The sequence below is a fragment of the Thermobia domestica genome, chromosome 1 (assembly GCF_964235325.1).
Source record: "Thermobia domestica chromosome 1, izTheDome1.hap1.1, whole genome shotgun sequence".
In the NCBI taxonomy this organism is placed as follows: Eukaryota; Metazoa; Arthropoda; class Insecta; order Zygentoma; family Lepismatidae; genus Thermobia; species Thermobia domestica.
In genome coordinates this window covers 396,084,084-396,104,514 of record NC_137454.1, presented here as the reverse complement: position 1 = coordinate 396,104,514, position 20,431 = coordinate 396,084,084, and the positions used below count along the sequence as shown (strand labels likewise).

The window sequence follows — 20,431 nt, the reverse complement described above, 5'->3', positions numbered from 1 at the left end:
AATTAAAAATATAGTATGCTGTTATGGTAAATGGCAACCCTTATATGATACTCTTCGTACATGTACAGTCCACAGCAAAAAACCTGCAAAATGAGCATGTAAGTTTATCGTGAAACTACGCCTAAAAGCGCAGGGAATTAACATAACGCCTAAGTGGCACAAATCACGCAGCGAAACTTCGGCGTCCTCCCCTGCACACTATTTTGGAGCAAAAGACCGTCGTTTTACAATAAACTTACATGCTCATGTTGCAGGTGTTTTTGCTGCGAACTGTACATTTAAAAAAGGATTACCCCAAAGTGATGAATTTTCACCTGAAGAAGGTCCATATCTTATAATTATATACGATTTAATGCGGGAATACAATAGTAATGTTGTGGATATTTTTACCAAAGATAGTCAACACAGAAATTTATCATTTTTATAGCTCAAAATATATTTAATCAGCAAAAGGGTATGTGAGATATGACGCTAAATTGTCATTATTTAGTATGCTTTAAAAATCCTAGATACCAGACTCAAACCTAGCACGTCACTTGTATCCAGATAATACAAAATTTATTCAAAAAGCATATCAAAATGTAACTCGAAATCCTCAAGGTTATTTGTTTTTTGATTTAAAACAGGATACTCCTGATGAACAGCGAGTTCGAACAAATATCTTTCCAACGGATTCTTTGAATTATGTTTATGTACCTGTAAAAATAATTGATTTCAATATCGTTTATATTTTATCAACTATGTGTACTATTATAGCAGCAGTAAAATGATTAGTAAAGAAAATACACATTTACTAAAAATTCTGACAAAGTCAAAACCTAAAGTACACACTGTTTCATAAATAATATACGTATTACGAAGAATTATTTTGTCCAAACTATCGATCGCTGCGCCTCGGTTCGGCTATTGGAGAAACGAATACATAATCTAGTTTATATTAATAGCCACTAGGTGTCAGTTGTCTTCTGTTTTGCTTGATAACTGTCATATGTTTAAAATGGCTACTCCGCAGCAGAAATCATTTTGTGTTCTCGAGTTTGCGAAGTGTAATTCCTTGATTACAGTGCAAAGACGTTTCAGGTTGAGGTACCAAATTGATCCTCCGAATGGGCAGAACATTCGCAGATTGTATCGAGTTTGTAGATACAGGATGTCTATGTAAAGGAAAGAGTCCTGGCCGCCCTCGTGTTCCTGAAGAAAATGTTGCACGAATTCAAACGTAGTCAATTTGTCGTGTTTTGACACGTAGGTTGGTTATGAAGCCGTACAAGTTACAGCTGTTACAAGCTCTGCGTCCTGATGACAAACGCAAACTTGTGGCATGTTGTAACGAGATTCTGGATGCTATTGACAATGATAACACTTGCACAACGCATCGTGTTCAGTGATGAAGCGACTTTCCGTGTTAGTGGTCAGGTAAACAAACAAAATGTTCGAATTTGAGGCCTACAGAACCCACATGCAGTCATTGAACATATACGAAATTCGCCCAAAGTCAATGTGTTTTGTACGCTATCCCGATCATCTGTTTACGGCCCATTCTTCTTTAATGGAAACACGGTTGATAGTCAGCAGTATCTCGCTATGTTACAAAACTGGTTGTTTCCGAGGCTACACGAAGACAACTTCATTTTTCAACAAGACGGGGCACCCCCTCACTGGAGTCGCCAGGTGCGTGAATATCTGAATAAAACTCTACCGAACCGTTGGATTGGTCGTCAAGGAGCTGGCGACTCCACGATCACCGGATTTGAAACCCTGTGACTTCTTCCTGTGGGGTTTCGTTAAAGACAACGTTTATATACACTCATACCCAAAATGATTGTCGCATATCTATAATTGTCTTCTTGTAAAAATATAATTTGATAATAATTTTGCAGGGTACTTTTAATACTGATACTATGTATATAAATGAACAAGAAAGTTTTATTTTCGTTTTATTGTTCTTATTTACTACTCTTTTAACATGACATTTGTAACATACATGTGTTTGCCGATTATACACATACTAACATTATAAGAAATACCGGGCGAATTCGTATCAAATTATATTCGTACAACAACATATTTATAGACATCGACAATAATTTTGGACATGAGTGTACCACCACTCCCACAGAACCTGGAAGAGTTGAAGAACCGGACCCGTACTGCCATAACAACAGTGACGCAGGACATGATTGCCCGAGTATGGGGGGAATTTGAGCATCGATGTGATATTGTTCGTGTCGCTAATGGAGGACATATTGAACATCTGTAATTTGAACTTTGAACTGTAGTTTGAACTTCAGAGGTTCTAAAATATGTGCAAAATTTCATATTCGTATGTCTTAAAGTATAATAAATATATGTATTCGAAGTACGTAAAATGCAGATCCTGATTTAATTCGATCGATCTGCGAATGTTCATATAACATATTGAAAGGAAACGTTCCGTTAAATAAAACAGAGAAATGTAAATTACAAAAATATACAAAGGAATTTAGGTATTTGGTTTAAAGGTCCTACGCTATAACAAAAGAAAAAACGTATAATTGGACAAAAAGGTGGTTTTCTTACTGCATTCCTGACACCTATTTTAGGATGTCTATCAAGTCTAATTAAAAAAAATATATGCAAAACGCACAAAAATTTTTAATCGTCGAAAAAATTATATCATTACCAAACGATATCTAATTTTGATAATGAAAGAAATTTTAAATAATAAAAGTATGAATGAATAATAAGAGAAATGGGTACAATATAGAGATGTATTACAAAAATATTTAAATATAATTCAGAAACCGGCAGCAGTTATAACACCAACAACTAGTGTTAGTCAAGAGGAGGAGGAAGAAGAGGAATAGGATGATGATGAAATAATATTTACTCTCCCAGGTCCACGCCACTCCACCAGGTCCTGTACAAAGCTCCACGGCGCCATCATCATTCGTTAGCATCCCATGAACCGGTTCCAAAACAGCCGAAATCAGCACTGCACCAGAAGAAGGTCCTCCTGTGTATTTGGTGGACTGCTTCCGGCATCATGCATCGGGAACTGCTACCAGCTGCTCAGAGCATCATTGCAACTGTATACTGTCAATAGTTGAGCCGTATTCAAGAAAAACTAAAAACTCTGGAGCTAGCACTTCTGAATCGCGAAGGGACCCTCCTGTTAGAGGACAACGTTAAGCCCCACGTGTTTAGGATGACCCGGGACACCATTCTACGCCTTGGACAGGAAACACTACTATTGCGTCCGCTATACTCCCCGGACATTGCAGCGTCCGATTACCACCTGTTCCATTCCTTGTACAATCACCTTAGAGGACGCCAGTTCAAATCTCTAGAAGAGGTGCAAAATGCACTTGACACTTTTTTCGCTTCACGGCCCACCAAGTTCTACGGCGATTGAATCCATGGCCTTCCAGAATGTTGGCAGAAGGTCGTCGATGCTGATAGGGACTACTTTTGATCTTGTAGATACGTCTTAGGTGACATATCGTTGTTCGAAAGTAGTGAGTGAAAGAGAGACGTAACTTTCTTGGTTACCTTATAGTAATAAATCAAACCACTTCCAGTTTCGATCTAGTGTTGCAGGTTGTGATAATAGGCCCATATATACTTTTGAGAATTTGTACCGATTGCAAAAAGCTGTTTATCATTATCTACTACCATTTCTGTTTTATGTAGATCAATATCGCAACCGGAAATATTTAATTTAAACCACTTCCGGTTTTAATAGAGGGTCAATGGAAAATATAGTATTTATTTTCGGTAAGCTGAATAGTTTCCATAAAAAAAAAACATATCTCGATATTTCTTACCGTTGTTACTCTATGAAAATTAGTATTCAAACAGGAAGTAATAGCAAATTCGAACCATTTCCGGTTGTGGTAAAGTGTTGTGAATTTGCATTACGTTTTGTCTTGAGACCCTGAATTTATTGCAGAAAACCGTTTGTCGCTATCCTATTGTTGCTTAGTAATTATATGGCGTAAATGTTGAAACAGGAAATGGCTAATTTGAACCACTTCCGTTTTCAATATAGGGTTAACCCATATGCGTTTTGCGCCAGTCTGCTTTCTACAATTACCGAGGTTCAATTCGCGTTATTCACCAGCTAGGTTTTTCTATGATCTCGTGGAAGACTTACCAAGAAATTTGTTTCGCTTAAAATATGTGTATTCCCTTACCTACCATTCGCTCCTAGCTGTTTTCTCATATATTTTTTTTTCATCTCCTATTTTATTAACTGACTAACTAACTATGGCCTATGGAACCCGGAAGTTCAATGCCGCGTTCACAAAAGCTCTCCACTCACTTCTATCCTTAGCTAATTTCATCCAGTTTCTACTTTGTATTCCTATCTCTGCGAGATCCATCTTAATATTGTCCTCCCATCTGTGCCTAGGTCTTCCTAATTGCCGTTTTCCGATTGGTCTTCCAGTCAAGACTTGGAAAGCGTTCCTACTTTCTTCCATCTTAGCTACATGACCTGCCCACCTAAGCCTCCTAGACTTGACGACCCTAACAATGTTGGGTAAACCGTATAAATTATGTAGTTCCTCGTTATAAAGTTTCCGCCATTCCCCATTCCCGTTCCTCTTGGGTCCGAATATTCGTCTCAGGATCTTGTTCTCAAATACTTTCAGTCTATGGTCTTCTCTCAGAGTAAGCGACCAAGTTTTTAAAACCATACAGAACAACAGGCATGATTATCGTTTTATATATTTTAAGCTTCAAATTCCTCGACAGGATTTGCGACGACAACATATTTTGAACTGAATAATAACACGAATTCCCTGCTTTCATTCGACATTTAATTTATTCGTGAATATGATTTTCGTGTTTAATCCGAGAAGGCCCAAGGGGTGCCTCTGAGGCACCCTGGTCAACTTTTAATGCCATTATTCTTAATAGATATTTCGTCCCGTGTCCTGTGCTCTAGAATTCTTCTATATCTTTGAAATACACCCTCTGATTGCGTTTCCTAAGCATTTTTTTTACTTTATCTCAGAAAAGTAGCGTTATTTTTTTATACTAACATAAATGCCCAAGGGTGCCTCTGAGGCTCTTACTGGGAGTATGTACTTTTCTAATTATTTGATACTGTTCGTTGTTTATTACCATTGACAAATGATTTTATGGCAAAGTAGTGACTAGCCTTTCCTATTAATGACGGAAAATACAATTGGTCGCGGTGGGTTCAGGTAGCTTGTATATGCAGCAGGAAGTCTCAGAGGTACCCCTTGGACCTTTTAAGAGTAAAATTAGCATGGGCTTTCTCGGGTTAATATTGATCCTAGATATTTGAAAGTGTCCACTTTATCAAAAGTATTATTTAATATTTTAACGCATCCATAATTTGCCGTATTACGGTACAGTCCCGACGCACTTCCATATATTTAGTTTTCTCTGCATTTACTTCTAAACCCATGTTCCTGCAAGCGTTTAATAGGATATTTGCATTTCTTTCAATTGTTCTCCTGTTATCCCCTATTAAATTTACATTATCAGCATATGCCATAACCTTTTTAATACCGTTCAACTCTAGGCCCTAGTTGCTGTCTTTGATTTTCCTTCTAGTATTCTCCAGAACAAAGTTGAATAATAATGGCGACAGCGCATTTCCTTGTTTCAGGTTCGTGGACAAAAAATTTCCTACCTGGACTTTACTTTGGGATTCATTTAAACATATCTTAATTAATCTAATTAGCTTTCTCAGTATTCGAAGTTCTGTAAGAACGTTGTATTCTGTTTCTCTCCTAACCGAGTCGTAAACCTTTCTAAAATCAATAAATAGTTAATGTACCGGAGTATTGTATTCCCATTTCTTTTCGAGTATTTGGCGAATGGTAAATATTTGGTCGATTATTAACCGATTTCGTCTAAATCCGCACTGATAATCTCGGTTATAGGATGTTGACAGAAGAGAAATGCCTCGATAATTATTAAAGTCAGTTTTGTCGCCTTTTTTGTAAATTGAAACAATGATTGATTCTTTCCCACCTTGTGGCAATTCTTCTTTGTTCCAGATAAAGGGAATGAGTTTGTGTACCTTATTCCACAATTTTTCGCCTCCAGCTAAAATAAATCAGCCGGAATTTCGTCTACATCCGGAGATTTGTATTTCTTAAATTTCTTTATAGCGGTTTGTATTTCTATTGAGTTAGGTTCTGGAATACACGGTTCTGCGGTGTGTATCTCCTTTTCTCCACGCACATTAGTTTTTGGCTGAATGTTCAGCAAATCGTCAAAGAAATCTTTCCATCTATTTAAGATGCTCCTATTTTATTAAAGAGATTAAAATTAAATTAAAATTAACGCACCTGTAATTTATATTTGTATAGTATATAATTATGTACTGTGATCGGGGGCAGTAACGTACCCAGGAATTTATTTCGGGGGGGGGTCCAAACTAAATATGAAGCTATTTTATATTAAAATTGCTAAAATTGCCCCTAAAATTAGGCTAAATTTTTAAAAAGTCGAAATTTCGGGGGGGGTCCGGACCCCCGTGTCCCCCCCCCCCTCCGTACGTCCCTGATCGGGGGTGACCGAATATTTAGAGTAGTAGGTTTCTCTAGCGGGTTTGGTGAGGGGTATATCATTCCTCGATATGCTACCGTTGTAGTTGTTTCCACAAGTGAAAGAGGATTATAATAATATCATATTCCAACTTGATTGGGCACCACATCATTGGCACATTGAAGTACGTCACTAGCTGCATGAAGAACGCCGTCGGATTTGGCCATGGTGCTAAAGGTAACTTAGCGCTTTTCTCATGACTTGCTAAATCTCTCGATTTGAAAGTTGGTGATTTTTTATTTGGAGAGTTTGTGAAAGACACAGAGCATGTAGGTCCACTACTAACAACTTCGGTGAGCTCCAGGATCGCTTTATAGCTGTTTCAGACTGTTAATAGTGATCTAGTTATTTATTTTTATTGTTTTTGTCGTTTTCCTTTTCTTTTCTTTCCTGTTTGTTAACTCTATGTAAAATGGCAAAATTATGTTGTATCTGGGAATTTGTTCAATAAATAAATAAATATACTAGAGCGCGTATCGGTGAATCACACTACCTCATAGTGACATATATGTGTGTCATTTGACAAAAGGAAGCCCCATCGAACATTTGTAACAGTAGGGGAGACTGGGGCTGTTTGGCGAACCTTTCAGTCTTTATTTTTTTATGGGCAGATGGTGCACTGTATTGCAATGTAATGGATGTGTACAGACAGACCAATGTTTCCTCTAATAAATTCAATTTTTGGTTTTGTTTTGTTGCTTACAGTTTTCGAGAAATATTTTTTTCTTTCTTTCAAAACGGAGTATGCCAACCGATCCCTAGTAGGGGGCTGGTTGGCTGATACTGTGGGGCTAGTTGGCATACTATTTAAATATAGCAAAACACAAACAAAAATTTGATTTATTAAAAATAAACGTTATTTTTCTAAATTCTATTATATATATTGCAATGAAGTAGGCTATTTGAAGTTTGAAATGACTTTTATTCACAACATTTAAAAGAATCAGCATTATGAAACATCAAAACTTCTTTCTTTCATTCTAGCTTGGTTGTCATGACATTGAAAGCTACAAGATTATCAAACCACATCAGTTTTAATATAATTTGGTGTAGGTTAATTTTTCACATTATTTCAAAATGTAATTAAAATAGCTGAACTATAAAGAAAGGTAGTTTATAGACCACTCTTCACAAAGTAGCTAAGAGAAACTAAGGTATGTTTTAGCTGAATTATCGAGAATTGCAGTTTATTTCCTATTTTCCACAAAGAAAGAAAAAGCAATAGCTAGGCCTCTATTTTTGTAACAAAAGAGCACATACAAAATATTCTTGATTCTGAGAATTAGGCCTATTCAGGAAATTGAGAGTCCGGCATATAGTCTTATTTCGATTTCTAAATTTTGACAATAATCTAATACGTGCATGCTATTCTATAACATTGAAGTAAAAGATTGGTAGAACTGTAAACTACATAACAATAAAACAAACAATGTAACAATAAAAGTAAAATGAAATTAAATTTCACACGAGGTGGTTTGGCGCACTTGCCAACCAACCCCAAATGCTATACGCCAACTAACCCCAAGCCTATGTTGTGAAACAAAGTCGTAATTACTCAGCAATTGTTTGGCATTTACGTTTTATTGTTTGAATATCCATAAAAACAAAGTTCAGATCTAACTAATGCTATATTACTTACCTCTGTACTCCAAGTAGTGACGATTCTGTGATGTTGTAACGGAGAACTGAAAAAAAAAATACTTCAGACTGGCAAAAACACTCTTTATCTAATAGATGCCATAATCCGCAAGTTACAAATTCCATATGAAGGTGGCACCTGCATCCATAGGTCGCACTTTTATGACAGCAGGAACAGCTCATTATGTTAATTAATGAAGGAGTTATATGCAGTTCGTCAACCAGCCTCTGCTGCCAACCAGCCCCGGTCTTCCCTATGTATGGAACTTGGACTATTTCTGTATATTGTTATGTATCTTTCGTTATTATATATGTAATATATATATTTAATACAGACTTTCAAATCCGATGGGTCATTTATAATCACCCTGTAATACTTGCGTGCTCAGAGGATGAAAAGTATTTCCGTTGGTTGCAAGTTGGATTTCAGTTTAGCGTCCCTTTCCATCACTGAGGCAATATGAGGCGTAGACCTATAGTTTAAGATGGAATCCGAACCACAGCAATGCGTTTAAATTTCAAAGCTTTCCTAACCCAGGATAGGACCCGATGTCCACTCAAGCCATTATACCAGCAGGAGAGCTGAAAAGTATTTCCAGTTGATATTGAACACATATAAGAGGGATACACGCATTCCTTCACTAATAAAAATGTTTGAATCAGTGTTGATTCAAGAACATATCCCAGCTCGCGCCAGTAGACTTCATAGTGGGTTTTCTCGGGTTCTCAAATTTTCTGTGATTACTTTTACTCCACCATTTAATTTTTTATCACCAGTGGCATATTTAAGGGGTTTTCCGGGCTTAAGCCCCCCGAAATTTTATTAACTACTTTAAAGTAAATAAAATATCTGTGCAGATTTTCACATTTCCAAGAATGAAGTTAACAAACCGCCCCCGAAACAAACGGCTAAATACGCTACTGCTTATCAGCAACATTTTCTCCTTAAACCTCAGCACATAAGCGTGGGACGTTAACTTAGAAATTTCATTTCATTTTATTCCATGGTAATCATTGTTTACCAGTCTTCGCAAAATTTTGCGGAACGCAACGAAAATGGAAATGTTGAAAGAAGCAATTGCACAGGCTTTACCGATTCTCGGAAACTAAAATATATATTTTGTGTTGCGTTAACGCAGAAATGAAACCCCCTGTTGAACACGTTACGAGATATGACAGTAGGAAAATGCAGGGAGTGAGCGCAACAGTAGTTTAACCCACATTTTTAAAAATGGAGAAAAGTTAAACCAGTGGTGCCCCCCCCTTATGTCCATGACGCACCCCCCCAACTGTCTATCCGTAGGTGTTCTTCCATGAAAAAAATCTTCTTTTCGATTAATTTTACCCCCCATCAAACATATTTATATAGATTTTTAACCCCCCAAATATTTCAATGACGCAGTTTGCGTCATAGCCCCCCTTGTGGGCACCCCTGGTTAAACACATGTTTTTTGTACTATATATATATATATATATATATATATATATATATATATATATATATATATATATATATATATATATATGTATATATATATATATATATATATATATATATATATATATATATATATATATATATATATATATATATATATATATGTACAATGTATGACACATTCAACTACTTGTAGTTGCTTTTGGTATATTGTACAAAAAACACATGTGTTTAACTTTAACTTGATTTTTCTCCATTTTTAAAAAGTGTGGTTTAGACCACTATTGCGCCCACCCCCTCAATTCTACCAGCCATCCCCTGAATACATCACTATTTAGAAGTTTGTGGTGACAGGTCTAAAGTGTAATTTGAAATCAGTTTAAATCTACATAAATAAAAATGAAAGCTACTGTTCGCGACTTAACTCTTGAACTACATGGCCGATCACGATCAATCAACGTAGACGAGGTTCGGGCCTGGGATGAATTTTATCATTTCACTCTGACCTTGCAACTAAGGGAAGGGGGAGGAAGACACATATACAAATGATGCAAATGACTAATATTGGTGTCGAATCTATAGCTTTCGCGGTCGCTGAGATGAACAGTAACACTTCCGATTTCGCTTAAGTCCAAATTCAACTCCGCAACTTGGGGAGGGGGAGATATATAGAAATGTTTGAAAATAATCAATATCTCTTTTTCGCTTCAGTAATAGTAAAAAGTGACTGAATAACTGAACATTAATTATTCTTATTTTAATGCAGCGGAGCGGGCAATTGACGCTAGTTTCTTATAAATGGTCATTGAGATAATATGAAGATAAGAAGTTCTTTACATTATCTCAATGCAAATGGTGGAGATTTTCACTTTATTTCGTTTAATATTTATTCCAGTTATTAAAGTGGCTATTTTGTCTCGACACCGTTCATATATGTGGCATGTTATAAACTAGGGATGGCCAAAATTTTCCGGAATCCGGATTCCGGAATCGGAAAATTTACTTTCCGGAATTCGGAAAAATTCCGGATTTCGGAAAAATTCCGGAATTCAGAAAAATTCCGGATTTCGGAAAAATTCCGGAATTCGGAAAAATTCCGGAATTCGGAAAAATTCCGGATTTCGGAAAAATTCCGGAATTCGAAAAAATTCCGGATTTCGGAAAAAATCCGGAATTCGAAAAAAATCCGGATTTCGGAAAAATTCCGGAATTCGGAAAAATTCCGGAATTCAGAAAAATTCCGGAATTCGGAAAAATTCCGGAATTCGGAAAAATTCCGGATTTCGGAAAAATTCCGACATTCGGAAAAAATCCGGAATTTAGAAAAAAATCGGAATTTTTCCGAAATCCGGAATTTTTCCGATTTTACTTTCCGGATTCCGGAAAGTAAAAATTCTGGAATTGGCCATCCCTAGCTAGTAGCTGTTAAAACAGAAACACAATAATGAATATATATACTGTATTAGTTTCTTGTAGTTGGATATGTCTTTATCACTTACGTAGACAATTGCTACTGCAGTTATTTACTGTTTTATAAGGAAGGTCTTATTTTCACACACAAAAAAGTCGCCGGTATGTCTCAAACATTATCGCGTTCCCACCTGCAGCTGCTCCAAAGCACTGCAAACTACTTTAACCAGTCGAAAGGCAGTGGAGGAAAAGAAATCTCAACAAATATTCTAATAACATTCGCTTATTGTCAACATACCTACAGTGAGCGCAGAAAGTGTTCGTACACCGTGCATACTTTATATTGAAAACAGCTAGCATGAGAACGGGAGGTGGAAAATATATATATAACCAGAATTAAGACTACACATTCATACATTTTATTTCTATATACAACAGAAAGGCCAAACAAACACAATCACTTTTTGTTCAGAAGAAAAGAGAGAATTCCTTTTTTGTAAACGCAAAATGTCACCTTACACTTATGCGTGAATTAGTGCTTATAAAGTATATTACGTTATTTGATATTTTGTGGGATTACCCTGTGCGTTAATGATTGTCTGTAGTCTTCGTGGCATTGATTTCACCTATAGTAGTTCGTAGTTCTGTAGCTTCGGGACGGATTATGTCCCATTCTTCTTGAATAGCTTTTCTTAGGCCTTCTTTAGTAGAGACAGGGCCGGCGCGAGAGAGGGTCGAGCCGTGCCACCGCCCAGAGCGGCAAGTATAATGGGCGGCAAAATTTGAAAAAGAAAAGAATACTATCAAAATATAATGCTTCGTAATAGGCTCACATGGAAAAATAAGATTGTGTTAACCTGAGAATGTAATTGAACTTACTTTACTCACATTCAAGAAAATACTCTCTCAGGAAATTCAGAGCATTCCTCCTCGTTTTCAATTATCAAACTACTAGCCACAGGTATCTCGTTCAATATTTCCCTTGCAGCAGTGTAGATAGGATTTTGAGCTAGAGTGCATAAGATTATCACGGTGTCTTTTTATATTTTTTTCTATTCAATAGTGTTCTAACGCTCCGCTCCAAGTATGCAAAAGGTACACTCCCACTTGAGACAGGCCGTTCTAGCCTGTAGCATCCAGGGGCGGATCCAGGATGGACTTCTGGGGGGGGGGGGCGGTGGGTTGTAATACTGCTACTTAGAGCTACTTTTAATACTGCTACTTAGAGCTACTTTTAATACTGCTACTTAGAGAGGAAACTTTTAAGAGCGTCAAAAAATAAACTATATATTTTATTTATATATAAAATAAAAAAGTTTCCTCTTCTGGGATGGCGATCGCCCGATCGCCCCCCCTGGATCCGCCCCTGGTAGCATCTAGAGACATTTAGGTTCTAATAGCGAGTTTTTGACCAATTTACAAATTGTTCATTCCGAATATAGTAAATCGTACGGCGTATTATTTCTTGAGAAATGTCTCATTTTTTGTATAGCTAAAAAACAGTTTATGACTTTTTTTTCTGCGTCAGTTCAACGTTAGGCCATACTAAAGGAACATATTAGTAGTCTCACTTTAAAATCATAATCCACCACAAGGTGGGAGAGCCGAATTGATGCTCTGACTCAGTTATCAAATATAGGAAGTTTATGATGCCTTACTTCAAATAAGTAATGACAATAGAACCGATAGAATGGTCGTCCACGATGCTCTGTGTATAGCAAACCAGCTGAGTTACTTTTCTTTCCTTTACTCACTCGTTGTCTGATATGACTTTAAAGCATTGATTCTCATGTGTTGGATGCAGTAGGATTTCTTGAAAATATATCTGGGTACTTTGAGAGGAGCAGAAATTATGCAAAGTTTAAATCTTACTTAGTTGATACGATGGACTTGGCATCAGCATTAGATACGGGTGATCCACTGATACGTAATACAGTGCAAGCTCGAAGTCGAAAGAAGAGACAGTTTCAGTACGAGGCAGAGGATGAAGCTACTGAAAACAGCCACAAACAAGATACAAGATCGATTTTTATTACAAAGTTCTAGAAGTGATTGTGTTAGCTTTTAAGAGAAAGATTTGAGCAACTTAAACATCACAGCGAGTATTTCAATTTTCTTTGCGATATAAGTAATCGTAAAGATATAGCCTACCACCTGAACTTTTTGTCTGAAAAGTGTACTAAACTTACCATCATTTTAACACACGAAGAATTGAAAGATATTAACCCCAGTGATTTGAAAGACCTGAAAGTGTTATCCACTATAATTAAGCGTGTGAAAGTTCACAAAAAAAAAAAAAAAAAAATTACGAACATGACTTTGCTCCCAATGTTAGTATTGCACGTAGAATTTTGTTAATCTTGCCTGTAACAGTGGCAAGTGGAGAAAGAAGTTTTTGGAAACTTAAGTTTATTAGAAACTATCTACACTCTTCTATGTCTGAAACACGCTTGAGTGGTCTAGCGTCGATATCAATAGAACACAAATTGGCTAAAACATTGGACTACGTGATGTGATAAAGGAATTTGCTCATATCAAAGCAAGAAAAGTTTCTTTCAATTAAGGTATGTTAAATTTATGTATGTCTATTGTGTTTTAGTACATTATAAGGCTTAAGCTAATCACTTACATTTACCATAATTATCTGATTTACTGTATTATCTTCTTGCTCCATACTCTGTTGAAAACGCCTTTTGATATAAAATAAGCCTAAAAATTAAAATTCTTAGTCATGATTAAAGTATATTTTAAAAATTTTATTTTCTGTATGCGCTGCTCTATATTACAGATATACAGCGAAATCGAGCATACTGAATATTGTGTCAGTATAGAGTCGTTTAAATATTACGTGAACATTTCAGAAAGTTAGTTCTTTTTTTTTTTTTTTTTTGTTTACTTTTCCATTTTATACATGTTTTTAAATGACACTTGAACGTTATCTGTCAAAATAAGGTTTGCGGATTAAAGGGGCGGCATGTGAAAGCACCGCCTAAGGCGGCAAAATTGCTAGCGCCGGCCCTGAGTAGAGAAGCTGTGCCTTCTGATTGTTGTCTCCAGAACAGACCATAGATGTTCTATGGGGTTCATATCTGGGGATTGGGGAGGTGTGCGAAGCTGTTTCAAGGTATTATAGAGTAGCCACAATCGAGTATTTTCCGCTGTATGTTTGGAGTCGTTGTCTTGCTGAACAATAAATTGTTTTCAAGAACCATCTTCTGAGCACTAGTATGGAGATTTTCCTTTAATATGTTAATATACACTTTGTGGATCATCACTCCATCGATAAGGTGGAGACGACCCACTCCTGAGGCACTCATACAACCCCAGACGAGCACGGACCCTCCTCCGTGTCTTACTTTAGGGACGAGATTTTGAGGATTCATCTCTGTATTCACCTTGCGCCATACAATACGCCTCCCATTGGACTCGATAAAGTTAAATTTACTTTCGTCCGAAAATATGACCCTATTCCAGAAAGAAGCCTGATCCCTTATCTTTATACTCTTTTTCAAACTTTAGTCTCTTTATACGATTTGTCTTGTTCACCCAGAACATTTTCCTGGCTATCCGACCATGATACCTTGCAAATATTCCGCACTGTACTGGCTGATACTTTAACACCGCGTGTTTCCAGATCCGTTGCCAATTGCACAGCACTATTTTTTGGAACCTTTTTTCTTTCCCTAATAATGTAACGTTTATCTTGTTCACTCAACATTCTTGGTCTTCCAGTTTTTTTTTTTTTTTTTTTTTCGCACAGTGATAGAAACATTATATATCGCAATTATTGTTTGTACTGTTGAACGAGGCCTGTCTGCAAGGTTTGCTATCTTTCTCAAAGACTTACTCTTCTTATGCAATTTAATAATTACTTTTCTTGTCTCCTCATTTGTTTCTGTTCGGTTGCTTCCCACTTTGACAGCCCACCGTGCAGTTTTTTCACTTCTATTCACAACTAAACTCATTCTGTTACTCGTCATGCTATACAGAGGTGTATACTCAGGTGAATACTAGTGAACCCCAGTTGTGGTATCTTTGTTTCGTATTCGTACGTCAGGTGTACGATCACTTTTTGCGTCTACTCTATACACTTTCTACGGAATTTATTTACTTTCTGACCATTAAACTTGTCTTTGTGGTTCTTTATTGATATATTCATAAAGCTTAGTTTTCATTATTCATATTGTGTGTGTTATTACACTTCTTAAATTTTCTGTTTCTTTTTCGCAGGCATTCTCGTTTCAATAGCATAGGTGTACGAACACTTTCTGCGCTCACTGTATGTACAGTAAATACAAATCTATAATTTTTGACTTTACGAAGTGTACAATGTAATTGTTCAATAATTAACATAAGCAGGCATTCATTAATTTATATTAATATAATAATTAATAAAACTAATAAGCGGGTGATTGATGACTCAGTGGTAGAGTTTTCATCTATGGTATTCTAACCCAGGACATGTGGGTTTTCGATGGCTAATTTTGTGTTCGAAAATTTTCCCGGTGGAAGGCCTACCTTTCTTATATTTGTTCCATCATCACTCATTAACGAATTTAGTTTATCAAAACTCTATAGCCATATATTCATTCTGTCCGTCAGTGAAGCAAACAGTCTCAAGAACTATCTGATGGATTACCAATCAATTTTGGCCATGATGTACAGAGTCAATAGTTAAGAATCGAGTTCCCTGATAAATGTAATATTCAAACCGAAAGCGGTACAAATCAACCATTTCCGGTTTTAACGTTAATCATTATATAGTAAATATGGTTATAGATAGCGAGAAGCGGTTTCCAGTAATCATGTAGATAGAATGTTACCCAATTTGTACATCTGCTGAAAATAATGAGCTTAGGTATTTAGAGAGCATTTTCCGCTTTAGAAAACGTGTGCTTGGTAAATAATGTAGAGAATTAGCTGAGTCAGGCATGTAGCTAGAATATGGTAATAGGAAGGGGGGGGGGTCTGTCACGAAATACTGTGGTTATTTACCAGGGGCTCAATCATTCTAAACTATTCTATTGGCAACATATATTGGTTCGTTTAGCCAAGATTTCTAATGGGGGGATGATATGAAATACTGTGGTTACACACCAGAGGCTCGATCAATCTAAATATTTTACTGACAACATACCCATATTGATTGGTTAGGACAATAAAATGAGGATATATTAGTAAGTATTTTAATAAGAAGCTATGAAGAAATCTCGAGTAAAAGAATATAAAAAAGTATTGAAAAAGATATAGTTTTCCGAGGTCATTCGAACGGTGTCGAGAATTTTGCGTCTGGGAAATTTGCGCCCTACCTCAAGAACAGGGAAAATTGCGCCTGCGATGTACCTCCACCGGGAAGTTGAGCTCTGCGAAATAAAAGAACCTATTGGAGCTTACGCATTTGCTCGGAGGGGCTGACATTACAGCATAAACAATCCTCCCCCCAAAACCATGCCATTTGTGATTTATTTTCATTGTGGCTATATAAGGGGAGAATAAACTTCAATATAAGCCAAAAGAACACAACGGATCAACGCAATCACTGCTTCTTCCAGAGATGATTTTGGGGGAACACGGGCCTCCCCAGAGCTCTCAGAGTGCCCCCTCGGAGGAGACCAAAATAATACGTCTATAATATAATAATAAATAGAATAGTACCAGCAGTGACCCCCCTCCGGAATTCTAAGTGTGCCCCCCGGAAAATTTTTTTTTCTGAAAGAACGACTGAACGCAATTGTGTATTTGAATTCCAGCAAGTAAACACACTGTACATAGTTTTCTTGATAATATTACTGAACTGATTTTACATTCACTTTACATTTTCTTTTCTATATTTTGTGTCCTGAAAAGCCAAACAACTCGCAAGGATTGTGAACAGAGATATCTGGGTAGAGCCAAACAGCCTTTTGTAGATTAAATTATACTCTTTCATTATATTAATAATTATATATCAGTCATTTATACTTTTTTGTAAATTTTGTAGTATAATGAAAAATTGTATTTGTATGGATTGTCCTTTAGTGAACTAAAATTGTATTTTTTTCATTTGTTCGGAATAATATAACGGATGGAGTAACTCACTGAGACGATGATAGGCAAGCCTAGTTCAAGTGTGAGTGGAAGTTACTTTACACAATACAAAAATAAGTTGAATTGTAGGGCGCTAACATCCCAGTGCAAATATATAGCCGGCGCATTTTCCCCTCTTTTTGGGGTAGGGCGCAAACATCCCAGTGCAAATATATTGCGAGCGCATTTTTTCCTATTTTTGTGGTAGGGCGCAAATTTCCTGGGCGCAAAATTCTCTCATTCAAGGAAAATATAATGTCCGTGAAGTTGACAAGCCACTTATGTCAGACTCCATTTCGACTTTAAACGTCGCTAGTGCTACGTTAGTGTTCGATAGTGACGCAAATCGTTAGTACTTCACAGATAACGTGTGCTTTTTAAATAATGGATATAGGTCTTCTAACTGCATGCCAACACGCCCACTTCTAAGAATCATCTCAAAAATGAGGTTAACCGTTAGAGCAAGTAAGTGCTCATTAGTGCCATTAACATTAATGCCTCCATCGTACGGCCCTTTGAGTAATGATAATAGCACGCTCTTTGCTAGTCTCAATGCGTCCCTATATTCTCGCGAACATTCTGACGTGCCCAAGTTAGTTACTTTTTTTTTTTTTTTTTGCAACTATTGTTTATCTGTTATTGTTTATTGCTAGTCTGCAGAGTAGTCCTTACATTAATATGCCATTGTCCTTGATAATCATTGCGTATTTACAAGCAGTTTGTTATTACTGTTAGAAGATATCAAAAAACAACAGATAAAATCTACTACTTAACGGTTCAGATTTTTCTTTTACAGTACATAAACGATTAATAATAATAATAATAATAATAATAATAATAATAATAATAATAATAATAATAATAATAATAATAATAATAATAATAATAAGACTATTCCAGCATAAAAGTTATCAATTGCATCCCACTGGCAACAAGCGACGCATATTTTAACTTCACAAAAATTAGTTTCTCACGATTTTCTAGAAAACTACGTATGATAACATCTTCATTATGTCAAGTTGTTTATCTCAGTGTGATATATGTCTTACCTCTGGACAATATCACAGTAAAACAAAAATTAAATATTAGAAGTACATCGTACTTTTGGACTACATCTCATTAACCATGGGAAGATTGAGTAGTGTATACTTTAGGATGTAAGTTTCAGCTTAACTTGCATCATACATTCTTAGGATTACAAAAAGGAAATTTGTTCGTTTGCGTTTGAACAAAATTCTTAGGATTACAAAAAGAAAAAATAATTTTTCCGAATTCCGGAATTTTTCCGAAATCCGGATTTTTTCCGAATTCCGGAATTTTTCCGAATTCCGGATTTTTTCTAAATTCCGGATTTTTTCCGAAATCCGGAATTTTTCTAAATTCCGGAATTTTTCCGAATTCCGGAATTTTTCCGAATTCCGGATTTTTTCTAAATTCAGGAATTTTTCTAAATTCCGGATTTTTCCGAAATCCGGAATTTTTCCGAAATCCGGAATTTTTCTAAATTCCGGAATTTGTCCGAATTCCGGAATTTGTCCGAATTCCGGATTTTTTCCGAAATCCGGAATTTTTCTAAATTCCGGAATTTTTCCGAATTCCGGATTTTTTCCGAAATCCGGAATTTTTCCGAATTCCGGAATTTTCCGATTTTACTTTCCGGATTCCGGAAAGTAAAAATTCCGGAATTGGCCATCCCTATTATAAACGTATGGAACATTTTAGTCGTTTGATTTGGGGACTCATTCCGTACCGTTTTGCGACAGTGCAAGGGATGCAACAATCGTTTTAGTGGGATAATCGGTGTAGCGCTTATAATTATTAGTTTCAACTTTTTTCAACCAAGTTGTGTTATGCTTCGGAAACGTTTGAAAAGACAGCTCCGAAGTGACCCCTCTTGTGGGCGCATTTCCTAAAGGCTTGATTCGATGCAACGCTAATCGGCACAGTAGTTATAATAGGCCTTATTCAGAGTCGTTCTGACGCGTGATTAGAGCCACACTAAAGACTAAGATTAACATGTTTCCTGCAGTAGTCACGCATTTAGTATGACGCTAATCATACTTCAAAACGACTCTGCATAAGGCCCAATGACTTTTTTTTCTTTTTTGTGTTGCTGTATGCAGAATTTTCTCAAGATTAGTCTGGTACGGAATGCCTCTTTTGGCTTATTTTGATATTTAGTTAGTGGAATTTATGGATTCTGCGTAGAATTCACTGTCATTATGTGCCTGGCAACATTGAATACATGTCGATGCTCAGTTGGTTATGTGAAACAGATAAGATTCGGACGGAAGACGACTTGCTGGCGATCGTGTGTATGTGTGAGTGGTGTGGGCAAGAAAATGACAGCCACAGGAATATTGCCCACATACCAAAGATTTGTAAATGGTGTTCCAGTGCCGTCATTTTCGCGTAGATCTTTTAGACCGAGGGAAAAATATTTGATTCTTTTAGTATTCTTGACGTTTGGAGTAGTATGTTTCGGTGCATTTTTTTTCTTGCCTGAATTTCGTGGTGGTTCAGGTACTGTGCATAGTGTATACAATGTAGCAGCAGGTATAGTGCATAAAGCTGGACCAGATTTATTAATTCCTGCTCCACCGTATGGTGAGGATATAAGTGAAAATCCGGGAGTAGTGAAATTAATTAGACATAATGACTTAAATTATCCTGATCCACACAAAATAGAGGACAAAGAGAAACTGTTAAAAAAGATTAAAGAAGATGGAGAGTTAGATAATATGAAGAATCAGAAAGTGTTAGAGAGACCAAATGTAGTGAAAATAGTTAGCAAAGATGTAGTTAGTGAAGAAGCGAAACATGAATTACCCAACGAAGTGAACGTCGAAAGGAATGCTAATGAAGTGAATGTAAATGTGGAGGAAAAAGTGGAAAATCTCGAAGAGGATAAGAGATTAGCACCGGTAACGATACCCCCTGCTGTAAGTGATCGTTACCCCGTTATTCAGGGAGGTGAAGATAGTGACCCTCTTATTCGTGAAAAGAGGGATAAAGTCAAAGAGGTAAGATTTGTTAATTTACACTTGCACTAGTTTCTGTTGAAATTTAAGTACTACTGTTTTGTGTACAATCTGGACCGTATGTAACAAATGGGTTACCCTTGTTTTAAAAATTCTGCACTTGCACTTATAATTAGAATACCATGCCATGAGCAGATTAGTTGTATCTCATTTTTATACTCGAGGGCAGTATGAACTATTCAATGGAAAGTTAAATTTGCGTGAAAAAGACAGTTTCATTGTCTTCGATAATTATATCATTCCATGTGAAGGTGTGGGAGGGATTTGA

The 20,431-nt window shown here is 36.4% G+C and overlaps 1 protein-coding gene across 1 annotated transcript in view; it reads left to right on the top strand.

The window, feature by feature from the left end:
- The first annotated feature begins 19,381 nt into the window (after positions 1-19,381).
- alpha-Man-Ia (alpha-Mannosidase class I a) overlaps positions 19,382-20,431 on the top strand; it is a 190,253-nt gene continuing 189,203 nt past the window's right edge. Inside the window, exon 1 of the mRNA XM_081732706.1 lies at positions 19,382-20,145. Within this exon, the coding sequence (XP_081588832.1) occupies positions 19,465-20,145 (681 nt within the window). The 5' untranslated portion in view covers positions 19,382-19,464. The remainder of the gene's footprint in view (positions 20,146-20,431) is intronic.